Below are 13164 nucleotides of genomic sequence, written 5' to 3' on the forward strand. Positions count from 1 at the left end.
CCAGAGGTAAAAGTCGTCGGGGGTTAAAGGGAGAAATTTTGCAGAACTGTTGGTTGGGAGAGAGTTGAGAGAAGCTGGAGAGAGAGGAAAGAGTGGTTGATTTGTATTGAAGAGGGGTATGGGTTGGGTTGATTTGTATTTTTGAAAAGATTAGAAGGTTTTGAAAATATTAATCAAGTCCACAATTAACTTAATCAAGTTTCCTAATAATGTTTGACCCTATCAGTTGGCCAATGTCACCAATCCTTCATTCAAGACTTAAAAGACACCTTTTCTTCAATTTTCTCTGGTAACTATAAATACTCGGATGATATGAGGCGATACGCAAATAATCTCAAAATTAACTCATTAACAATAATTAATCAAGTAAAACTTAGTTCAAAGGGAGATGATCATATTATTGATCCGTATTATGAACAGATTCACACACGAAAGCCAGAAAAGGAAAAAAAAAATATTGATATGGGGCAATATACAAATAATCTCAAATTTTAAAAGCATAGATCAAACTAATTTTTAATGGATCAAAAAGTTGGGTGAATTCTTTTTAATGCATAAAAAGAGATTTAAATTTTTTTTTAAAAAAAAAATTTAAAAGATGTGGACCTCTAATATGCCGCCCTGTGGCAAAGCTATTTTCTAAAAACCAGCTGTTAAAAGTAATGGCATGGATGAGCCAGTTTTGTAACGGCGATGGCATGAATGAGCCCAACTTTTAACGGATGACATAAATGAGTCATTTCTAATAGTTCAGTGGCATATTTGAGTCTTTTTCCTTTTGAAAAACTACTAAACCAGGTAAGGGCAAAATGGGTCAAAATTTTAGTAGGTCAAAACTTGCTCCCCCAACCCACACACCCACACACACACACCACACTTCTACTTCCGTATTTACTATGATATGAAAGGTACTTAATTTTAAATTTGAATACAAATTTTTCAGATTTCTTGAAATATATGGCATATTCAAAACTATATAAAAACCTTATAGATCACAATAATTAATAATTTAATTTTTACATTGCTTTCACAAAATTCTACAAATTGTTACAGTATTGCTCGTAAAAATGGAACAAATGGAGTAGTTATGAAAGTAATTTGTTTAAATTTTACTGAACTAATCTAATATGTGGAATAACAATGTATCAAGAGAGCATAAATGGCAAGTAAATAAATAATCGTAAATGTCTCTGCTTTCCATCAAAATTAGAAATGTCAAATAATCCATTAGTTTGTGGTAAGATTGTATTGGCAACAAACTTTCTACTTTCACAAGTCAACAAGATGAAAACATCACCCTCGATATGTTGCTGTTCCGTGCAGTTATTAATTTCAAGAGGAGGAAAACATCACTAGGTCGCTTAAGCAAGTGTCGGGGGTTCGATTCCCGCCTTGTGCATGCAGCAACCAATTGGCCAGCGGCAAACCCTTAAATGGAGCTCAGATCCGCGGAGGATTAGTCCTTGGTCAGTCGGGCTGGGGGAAACCTTGGGAAACCGAAAAAAAAGAGGAGGAAAAGGATCAAGAAAACTAGTTAACTCTCGAGTCTTGATAGCAAACAAAGTTACATAGAAGCTTTGCATTATTCAGTTCCTTAGATTTCCCTTGTGTCTTGCAAAACAGAAGCTTAACCAACTCTTCATGTCCATCAAGAATGTGAAGTAGGCTTTCCTCCAAGTACGGTTAACAATTAAACAACCCAAGAATCCCCAAAATGCGACGAAGAAACCTAGCACCATCGATATATAAAACTCTAGAGATGGGAACTCCTCCTCCTCCTCATCCTCATCATCATCATCACCATGATCGATAGGGGGGCTAGGAGGAGCATATCCAGGACACTCTTGAAGAGGAGGACCGCAGAGCTGAGCATTGCCACTATAGGATGATCTATCGAAACTCTGGAGTTGAGTGCTTGTTGGAATTCTCCCTGATAAGTGGTTGTTTGACAAGTCCAATACACTAAGAAAAGTCAAGTTAGCAAGGCCCTGAGGGATCATACCAGAAAGCTTGTTTCTTGACATGTCAAGAGACTCTAACATCTTCATTTGACCTATTTCTTGGATGACACTTCCATTCAGATCATTTCTCGAGAGGTTCAAAGATCGCAATCCCCTCATTTCAGCTATCACTTTAGGGATACTTCCAACCAATTTATTACTTGAAAGGTCAATTGTCTTCAGATATAGTAAAGCATTCTTGTACTCGGACTCCTGGTGTTTCCACTGAATCAATAAATTGCCTATATACAAGTAAGATCCAGGAATATAGTCATAGCGGACTAGAAATTCCATTGACTCACCAGTGCCATTTTCTTGATGCAGTATGGTTAAATTGTTTAGGCATTGTGGGATTTCCCCAGATAATCCATTTGCCGAAAGGTCCAGTATCTGAAGAAATTGAAGCTGACAGATAACCAAGGGTATTCTGCCATAGAATTTGTTGAATCGTAGGCTTAGAATGCGCAACTTTAGTAGGTCAGTCCCTATCCATGCTGGGATTCTTCCTGTCAGCTTATTCCCTTCAAGATCCAAGATTTGCAACTGCTGACATTGTGACAATGAAGGCAACATCCCGCTAAAACTGTTCTGCCGAATGTATAAAGCCTCCAAATTTGTCAAGGATCCTAATGACGTTGGAACTTTCCCATAGAAATTGTTATAGGCTAGATTAAGAACAGCTAGATTACTCATATTCATCCAACAATCAGGAAGTTCTCCTGAAAATTGGTTGTGTGCCAAGTCAAGAGAAGCGGCAGCTGCTGTTGTACTTTTACAAATGGAAGAAATGGATCCAGAGAACTGATTTTTGTGTAGGTAAAAGATTTGTATATTTGTAGGAACTAGTGGCAACGGTCCTGAAAAGTTGTTGTAGCTTAAATCTATAACCATGTAATCTTGTTTATTCACTATGAACTCAGAAACTCTGCCACCGATATGGTTGTTAGAAAGGTTCAGAATCTTTAGATTGGGAGGAAGATCAGAGAACCAACTTGGTAGCATGTCTGATATATTTGCAAGAGAAATATCAAGAAGAGTGTAGTTATTCTGAGTTTGAAGCCACTTAGGAAAAGAAGGTCCCAAATTGCAAGACGGAAGCCTTATAACTTGTAGTTGAAAAGGAGGAATCCAATCAAAGCTCGCGTTCAAAGCCAACAAGTTGAAGGATAGGTCTAAGTATAGTAAACTGGAGAGGTTTGAAAAGTGGGACTCTGTGATTGTACCCTTCAGCTCATTATAAGAGGCATACAAACTTTCCAGGTTTTGAAGTTGCCCCATACTTTCCGGTGGTAATCCTTCTAATCTATTGGACGACAAGTCCAAAATTCTAAGCTGTGAAAGTTTTCCAATACCTTGTGGTATCCTTCCCCGAAACTGATTAGAGCCAAGACGCAACTCTCTCAATGATGGAAACAATGCTAAATTTGGTAATGCCCCTCTCATTTGGTTATCACTCAAATCTAGATACTCGAGGTTCGAAACTTGTCCAGACCTTTCCATGAAGAAACCATTCAGCACATTTTTCTGCAGGTATAATTTCTTCAAGGATGAAAATCTTGTGACATTAACCAATGAACCAGAAATTGAGTTGTCGTTCAACCACAAAAATTCAAGTGATTTCATACTGCCTGATAGCCTGAGAAACAACTCAGGAAGCCATTGGTATGTTTGAGTGTTAGACACGTCCAAATAACGCAAACGTGTCAAATTCCCAATAGAACTTGGGATCCCACCTTTAAGATTAAACTGATCAGCAAGATTAAGATGCTCAAGATACATCAAGCTTCCAAACCGATCATCGATTTGACCGACCAGCTGATTAGTAGAGAGGTCTATGCTAGTTAGGCTTGTGCTAAGATTGAATAACCAACTATATTCAGCTGAAGAAGAAAAACCGTTACAACATAAACGAATGACAGAAAGGGACGACATCAAAGAAGAATTGGCTAAATCAGCTGGAGACGGAACGAATTTAGAGAGTCCACAACCACTCATGTCCAGTTCTTTCAATGAAGGGACCTTAGTTATTATCTCACGAAACCAATTGCTTGCTTGGAAGTCATTACCACCAAGATTCAAGAATTCTAGAGAGGAGAGATAAGAAAGCCACACAAATTCCTTTCCTATGAGATGATTATCTCCAAGATCAAGAATCTTCAAAGAAGTTAGATTCTGAAACTGTGCTGGAATTTCACCAGCAAAAAAGCAAGATGAGAGATTCAGGTACTGTAGCCTCTTAAAAGAGCCTATGAATCTTGGTATCTCACTATTTTCAAATCCATTTACACTGAGGTCCAAGAAATTCAAATACTCCAACTCAAGTAGAGAAGCACTAAGTTTACCTGTCAATATTGGAGCAAAACAAGCACGTCCTGGACAAGTAACCTCAGCGTGAAGGTCAAGAACAATTACATGACCTGTTCTTCTTTCACATTCAATACCCTCCCATTTGCAGCATTCTTTTTTATCTTCTTCATAACCCCATGTTGATAAACGACCATAACTGTCCTTAAGGCCTCTTTTGAACTCAACAAGGGCAGCTCTCTCCTTTTCAATACAAAGGGTCTTGTTAACTTCTCTTGAAGTTAATCCAAAAGCTGTCTCTAGGAGCAGCAAACACCAAGTAACAAGGAAATCAGCTAATCTCGGATATTTCCTTTTGCCCATGGTACTTACTAGAAAGCATCTAATTTCCTAATTTCTCTCTACTTCTGAATTTTTTTAGCCTATTAAACTAACATGGCTCTTGCAAGCATCTATTTTCCTAGACAATATAATTTTAAAGTCATTTGTATGTACTATCCCATGATTTTAAGTTCTTTCCAAACCCAACCAATATATTAGACAAAGACTCAGCAACAAACAACAACATATCCAATTTAGTCCCACAAGTGAAATATACGAGGAGGTGACGGTAGAGAGTCTATTTCTCAATATTAGACAGACTCATTGGGAACAAATTATAAAGTTTTTCTTTTTAAATTATACAACCAACTTGACATCAAAAGTCAAGTGACCCCACATAAAAAAAATTAAAAAATAAAAAGAAAGGATAGATTTACAATCTACCAACATCTAATTTTCTTCTACTTTGACTAGCAGCATAAACAAGTACCTGAATTCAAAAAGAAGATGAGTATTTAACGTTTACAAGACTATCATACTTATTGTAAAAGTCCCATAATTGAAAATTGAAAGATGATGATATCCTTACCTCAAAAATTAATTTGTTTTTAGACCAAATTCATCAAATTATAAAATTGGTAAGCCCCATAATTGAAAGTTGAAAGACCATAATATCCTTATCTCAAAAAATAATGTGTTTTTAGACCAAAATCATCTAATTGAATTTTGATGGCCGTTTTCATTAATTGAATAATAATGCTTTAGAAGTAATACTAGTGAATTTGACCAGTTGAGAAAAGAACTTGTTATATTTATAAAATGACTTGTTTTTAGTATTTATTCTTCTTTTTGATAATCGTAGTGTTCGGACTAACTTGTGCACACTTCAACTAATTTCACAGGATACTTGTCACGTTCAAGCAATCTTCCAGGCTCCAGCAATAGTTACCAAATAACCCTATCCACTAAGGCTAGAATAGATGAAAAAAAAAACCACCTAGTATTGTGTCTCCGCTAAATTTAAACATGAGACTTCATAATTCTCATCCTTGAAATTTGACTTGTTTTCAATGTTCAAAATAACCGAATAAAAAAAAGTTGATATGAATAACCATTTCTATTCTGTTATCCAAAGTAAAATGACCCTTGGAACAACTTCATGTTTGTTTTATTTTTACCTTAGTTAAATATGGTACTATTTCATAGGAGTATAGTGATGTTACATTTTAATATTTGTCATTCAACATTGGTTGCCAATTTGGCTGCCTCATTCTTCAACATTGGCTGCCTGGAACATGACAATGATGTCTTATATGCATATTTATTCTCACAGTGCCTAGTTAGAGTTGATGATCAAAAATTGTGGACATATTGAGTTAATTTTTATGGGTTCACTTATATACTTTCGTGTTGGATGAATTGGAAATCATCATATTGAGTTGATTATGAAATTTACATCCTTCTTCCATACATATACATTCATGAGACAACGGTACCGCTGAGAAACACTATTTTTGAAAAAAACTGAGACACTTTTATAAAAATCCTCTCTGTAAACACGTGCTGAAGAGGTGAGGTGAGATATGAGATTGAGATATGGATTACGTGGGAGCTGCGAGCTCAGTGGGTGTATACAGAAAGTCATGCGATGGGTTTTACCATTCATCTCATCCATATTGCATTGCATTGCATTTGCACGTGTATTCTTCATTTTTTTTGTTTAGTTTTTTTTTTTCTCTTGTGCTTGATTTTAGTGTATTTTCGTGTATATCTGTGTTGTTTATATATATATATATATATGTGTGTGTGTGTGTGTGTGTGTGTGTGTATTAAAACTGCTACGGAAAAAGGCACCGTTTCCACCCCAAACTATAGTCGAAAAATCGAATCCATGCCTAAACTATATAAGCGACCTATTATACACCTTAACTATAAAAAAGTGATACTTTTTACACCCTCTCAGACATTACACCACTTTCATGCGATATGGTGTTTTATACGCGCTGCCATGTCAACACCACGTCAGCATAATCCGAAAAAATAAGGAAAAAGGCATCGTTTCCACCCCAAACTATAGTCGAAAGGTCGAATCCACACCTGAACTATATAAGTGACCTATTACACACCTTAACTATAAAAAAAATGATACTTTTTACACCCTGTCAGGCATTACATCACTTGTGTGGTGTTTTACACGCGCTGCCACGTCAGCACCACGTCAGTATAATCCGAAAAAATAATAAATTTATTATTTTCATAATTTTTTCTCTTTTCTTTTTAATTTAATTTTTTTCCTTCTTCTTCAATGTTTAAAACCTCCATTGTTGTCAATATCCAAAACCTCCATTACCTCCATTAGACCATATTCACCACCATAAACTTTATCCCACCAACAAAATTACCATAACAATTAAGTTCTTCTAACATTGTTCTCCATCCGTAATCCATCATCTTTTCTAAAAAAAAAATAAAAAAATTCTCAACTATAATGGCCATTATTGTTTCAAAAAATGGCCACTCGACTGTTGGCCTCTGTGTTTTAAATGGTAATGACCAATACATTTTCGTACTTTTTCTATTTGTTTTTCAGCTATAATTTTTTTTAAAAAAACTAATATGGTAGCAAGCTACATTTTTGGATGGATTAATAATTAACAAAAAGAGAGGAGAAAGTCAATGATGAATCCGACTTTATCGACGAGAATTCACCGAAAAACATCCTTGCTACAAAATTTTATATTTTATTTTTATAAAATTTGGTTTTGCCCGTTTAAACATCAAATACAATTTGATTTTGTTCATTGTGAAATTGACATTGATTCGATGAAGGTGGAGGATGAATTGTGTTATTTGGGGATGGAGTTGGAATTTGGAGGTGGGGTGATGAAGAAACTGTGTTGGTTGGGGTGGGGGTGATGAAGAAGAAGATGGTTTGGGGTTGGGGTTGGGGTTGGAGTTTTGGGGTAGGGTGATGAAGAAGATGATTGTTTGGGGATGGAGGTAGGGAGATGGATGCTGGAGGTTAAGGGAAGAGTATTTTAATTTTTTTAATTTTTTTGCATTAATTTTTAATTTAAACGCGCCAATTTTTATTTAAATAATTATATAGTTCTACGTCAGATCTAGGGAGTAAAAAGTATCACTTTTTTATAGTTAAGGTGTGTAATAGGTCACTTATATAGTTTAGGTGTGGATTCGACTTTTCGACTATAGTTTGGGGTGGAAATGATGTCCTTTCCCTTAATGTTTTTAGCCGTTTACTTTTGTTATTTAATAGGCTGGACGTGCCTAAAATAGTTGTAACATACGCGCCTGAGAATGGGGGTCGCGGGGAGGTAATAATATCACTTTTATATAGTTAAGGGGTGTAATATGGGTGTCAAACGGGCCGATTTTAATCGACTCGAACCGGCCCGAACCAACCCACATAATAAACTGACCCGGTTTGACCCGGCCCGGTAAGCCCAAGGGCTTTAGGATTTCGGGTCCCGGGCCAATTTTTTTTTAATTTGGGCCCGATTAACCCGGCCCCGACCAAGCTCGGTCCAGGCCCGCCGGTTAACCAGCCCAACCCGGCCCAGTTACCTTTTTTTTTCTAAAAAAAAAAATAATAGATTTTAGGTCAAACTAGCCGTTGGCCCAACTGCTATATAGTCGTTTTTGGATCCAAACGGCTAGTTTGGGCCCATTTATTTTTTAAAAAAAAAAATTACTATAAAAATTATTTTTTAATCTCAAAAAAAATTATGTAAATACCCTACAACTTCAAATCATTTTTCACTCTCTCAAATCTCATTCTCTCTCAAATCTCAATTCTCAATTCTCAATTCTCAAATATTCAATATATTTAATTTCTTAAAGTGTTCACTTTAATTTTTTAATTTTTCGTTTACAAAATACGAGCGGCAGTTTCCAAAGTCGCAACCTTCGGATACTTCCAAAATTTGGTATTGTCGTTCCATCTCTTACGTTTAATTTTTATTTATTGTATTAATTGTTTAATATTTAGTTTTATTATATTTATGTATTTTAATTATTTTTAGTTTAATTTAATTTATATTATGGATAAATTAAGAAACTTCGCTACTAAAGGTGTTAAAAATTTTTGTCCCGGAAGCGGTAGTGGTAGTAAAAAGCGAATTACTAGAGGTAGTTCAAGTAGTAGATATACCTGTGTGCCTTCGCCTCCGGTACCGCTTGGTACACCTTTTGAGGAAGAAATAGGTGTAGGTGTTCACGATATAGATTATGTAGAAGCTCAGGAAAATTACGGTATAGAAGAAAATGAAGTTGATGCGGTTAATTTAGACGAAGATAATGAAAATATTGCTGAGACACCCGCAGTAGGAAATGCTAACGTTATATTTGAATCGGTTAATCTCCCTCCCCGTCCTCCCAGTGCCCCAAGACCTCGTAAAAAAACTAGTGTTGCATGGAAAATTTTTGAACGTATATCAGATAATGAGATGCAATGTAATATTTGTCAACAAATATATAAGCATAGAAGTGGAGGCAAGCAAGGGGTACGGGTACATTAATGAGACATATAGCTGAAGATCACAAAAGAGAGTTAAATATTGCACAAGGTGGTGGGGATGTTGGTGGGCCAACGCAAACTAGAATGGACCCAGCAACCGGTCACGTAGCGAAGAAGTATAATAAATTGAGGGACCGGGAAGAAATAGCTAAAATGATAGCTGTGGGTTGTTTGCCTTTTAGTTTTCCTTCTTATGATGCATTTATTCATTATATACAAGCAATTTAAAATCCTATGTTTAACGGTATTCCTAGAACTACTTGTCGGTCTGATATTTTTAGACTTCATTCACAATATTATTTTTATTTATCAACATTGTTAAAAAATATTCAATGTAGATTGTCTCTAACTTCTGATCTTGATCGTGCTGTAAATAAAAATGATTATTTAACCGTTACTTGTCATTGGATGGATAGTAATTTCGTGATGCAAAAACGTATTCTTGCTTTTTTATATGATGAAGATCGTAAACATACTGGACAATTTATTGCTGATTCTATTGTTAAAATTACCGGATACTATGGTATCGAAAATAAAATTTTATATATTGCTTTTGATAATGCTTCTAACAACAAAAAAATTAAAATCTACGCTATCTCCGCCCTTGCCTGAAATTTTTCATATTAAGTGTGCATGTTATATATATAATTTAATTGTAAAAGATGGTCTTGAGTTTTTTGAGTTTTATATTGAAAAAATTCGTCTTGCCGTTGGTTTTATTCAAGTAAATAATCGTAGATCGAGAATTAGAGAATTTAAAATTAAATGTCAAGAAAATGGACTTACACCGATTTTGATGCCTGAAGAAATTGATACTAGATGGAATTCTACGTATGAATTTTTAAAAACTTGTTATAAATATAGAATTCCTATTACACTAGCTTTTAACCAATATTGCGGTTCATTTGCTGATTCTGCTGATTGCATGCTACATAATTCAGATTGGTTGTAATTAATGATCTTATTAAGTTTTTAGAAAAAAATTTATGTAGCTACGGTTGAATTTTTCGGTGCTTATTATCCTATTGTTTGTAATATTTTGGCATATATAGCCGATATTTCTGGTTTACTCAAAGAATATAAAAATAAAGAAGGTTATAAAGAAGCTGTTGGCGCCATATTTACGAAATTTAAAAAATATTTTTTCCCGATTCCCCCTATTTACTTGGTTGGTGTTATGCTAAATTCGTGCATGAAATATAATAATATGTGTCACTTTAGTACTCTTATTTATACTAACTTAGAAATAAATACTAACCATGATTCTGAACAAGTACAACCTGATTTGTGGACGGCTACAGCTGATGCAAAGGATTACATAGAAAAATTATACAATCACTATTCTGATTTATTTGATTTATCCGTACCTACAAATATCACTCCAACTGTCGCTCCTCATCCTCCCGAGGAATCATCTTCTAAAAGGCTGACACATAGTGATTTTTTTTATTTGTTTTATGATTTAAATTGTTGGAACAGTGTTGATGAGAGAACTTACACATCAACTTATCGGGAAAAGCTGAAATATTATCTTCGGATGGCACCAGAGGATCGCAGACGATGGATCAACACGTTGGATTGGTAGAGGAGTAATGAAACACAATATCCTGTACTTTCAAGATTAGCTAGAGATATCTTGAATGTTCCAATGTCAACCGCTGCATCAGAGAGCGCCTTTAGTCAGGGACGACAACAGCTTGGAGACAACCGACACTCATTGGGAAGCAATGCAATGAATGTTCTAGTTTGCCTCAGAGATTGGATTAGTGCGGAAAGAAGAAACCAAGGAATGGAACCGGAGCCGAGCGACGAGCTGAAACTTGAAGAAATTATGTCTTCACGGGAGAACTCAGCAGAATCAAGTCCAATGCATGATTTTTCTCCCGTTGACTTCGATTATCCTATGCAAGTTCCTGTTAATATAAACATGGATGAATTGGAAAAAATAATGCGTAATTTGTAGATTTTTCATTCATGTAAATTATAAATTTCGGATTATTTTGCAATCAATAAAATTCCCCAAATTCATTCACTCCTTAGTCCTTGCTTTTTATATTTTTTTATTTAATGATTTAAAATTTTAAATTGAATTTCCAGTTTTCTACTTTAAATTAAAAACTTACTTCTAATATATTATTAATTTACTATCAAATATTATTAATTGATTATATTAAGTAGCATATGTTTTGTATATTTGTGTATATATCTTCTATAGAAGTGTATATTTAACGTATACATGTATATATGTTTTATAAATTAATATATAACTATATCTATATATATTGTAATGTATATATAATGTATTATATTTTATAAGTAGTAGTATATATACATTGAATGGTGCGTATACACGTGTATATATCTTCTATAGAAGTGTATATTTAACGTATACATGTGTATATGTTTTATAAATTAGTATATAACTATATCTATATATATTGTAATGTATATATAATGTAGTATATTTTATAAGTAGTAGAATATATACATTGAATGGTGCATATATATGAGTATATATCTTCTATAGAAGTGTATATTTAACGTATACATGTGTATATGTTTTATAAATTAGTATATAACTATATCTATATATATAGTAATGTATATATATTGTAGTATATTTTATAAGTAGTAGTACATATACATTGAATGATGTGTATATATGAGTAATTGACTAATTGTGTATATGTGTATATATTTTTTAAATTCTAATGTAGAATATACTATATATATATATAGTGTATATATATTACTTAACGTATTTATAAAGTATATAGGTGGGTATATGACTATATGTAATGTATATTGAAAGAAAGTTTTTTTTTATATATTTTTTACAGGGTTTGATCGTTTTTTAACCGGGTTTGATCGGGTTTTGATGGGTTTGACCGGGTTGTGTTAAGTGGGCCGGGTTTGGGTGGGATTTAATTTTTTTACTGTTGGGCCCGGCCCGGCTCGGCTAGCGCCAAATCCGGCCCTCAACCGGGTTAAAGTAGAAGGGCCGGTTCCGGGTTGGCCCGACCCAGCCCGTTTGATAGTCCTGGTGTGTAATAGGTCTCTTATATAGTTTAAGTCTGGCTTCGACTTTTCTTGTATAGTATGGGGTGGAAATGATGCCTTTTCCAAAACTGCTACGGGAGATGGTGTGAGCTATCTTTCGAGACTTTTCTGCTTGCAGGTGATATGCTCATTATTTTCTTGACTTATATTATTTTCTACTTTGTTCAATCAACGTATGATATCTACTGAATAAAAGCGAATCGTACTCACTCCTACTGTGCCCTTTCGGTACAGATCCGAGTACGAGTACATGACCTGATAGCTGATTAGGTGCGGATTGAAGCGGTGTTCGAGGTACTGGGTGCTCTAGGGATTTTCAGAGCTTACTCCAAACCTCGTCTTATCTTACTTTTATGTCTTTATTCATTTTTAGAGACAAATATGTACGTCCAGATTCAGTTATGTACTAGATGCTCTCACACTATGACACCAAATTTCAAGAACTTATAAAATTTCCTTCAGGCTTCGTTTTAATTATGTTTCATATCAGGTTGACTTCGTTCTAGAAGTCTCGCCTTCATTTAAGTTACTGTCGATTTCATTTTTTCTTTATCAATTTATATGATTGACTTATTTATCAAGCCTGAGCCATAATAAGTGTCGTCATGATCCATTTTTGAATCATAACAATAATAGTGCATAATAGAGTTTTTTTTTGGGGGGGGGGGGGGGATGGACCATATAAATGAATCTTGATTTTGCCAATTCACTTCAAGATTTTCTTTTTAATATCACCAAGATCATCTTTTATAAATTAAATATATATGATAACTTTTTTATATCAGAATACAATACAGTCAGCTACATTTTAATTGATTTGTCATTTTTTGGGATCTGATTATAATAGTGAAGAATAAGAAAGCTGATCATTTGAACATAAATGGTTTTGAATTGACTAAACGTTGATTAATTAGAACTTTACTGATCCAAATTCATCATATA

The 13164-nt window shown here is 34.4% G+C and overlaps 1 protein-coding gene across 1 annotated transcript; it reads right to left on the minus strand.

Annotated features, from left to right (window-relative positions):
• Positions 1 to 1171: 1171 nt before the first annotated feature.
• LOC107877607 (receptor-like protein EIX2) lies at positions 1172 to 5024 on the minus strand. Its single transcript, XM_016724296.2, has one exon. It carries the CDS (start codon positions 4665 to 4667, stop codon positions 1587 to 1589), a length of 3081 nt encoding a protein of 1026 aa, XP_016579782.2. The 5' UTR covers positions 4668 to 5024; the 3' UTR covers positions 1172 to 1586.
• Positions 5025 to 13164: the final 8140 nt, after the last annotated feature.

Source organism: Capsicum annuum, chromosome 7, assembly GCF_002878395.1.
Source record: "Capsicum annuum cultivar UCD-10X-F1 chromosome 7, UCD10Xv1.1, whole genome shotgun sequence".
NCBI lineage: Eukaryota > Viridiplantae > Streptophyta > Magnoliopsida > Solanales > Solanaceae > Capsicum > Capsicum annuum.

Excerpts from the sequence above, each read along its gene's own strand:
- LOC107877607 (XM_016724296.2), bottom strand. The coding sequence starts at position 4,667 with ATGGGCAAAAGGAAATATCCGAGATTAGCTGATTTCCTTGTTACTTGG.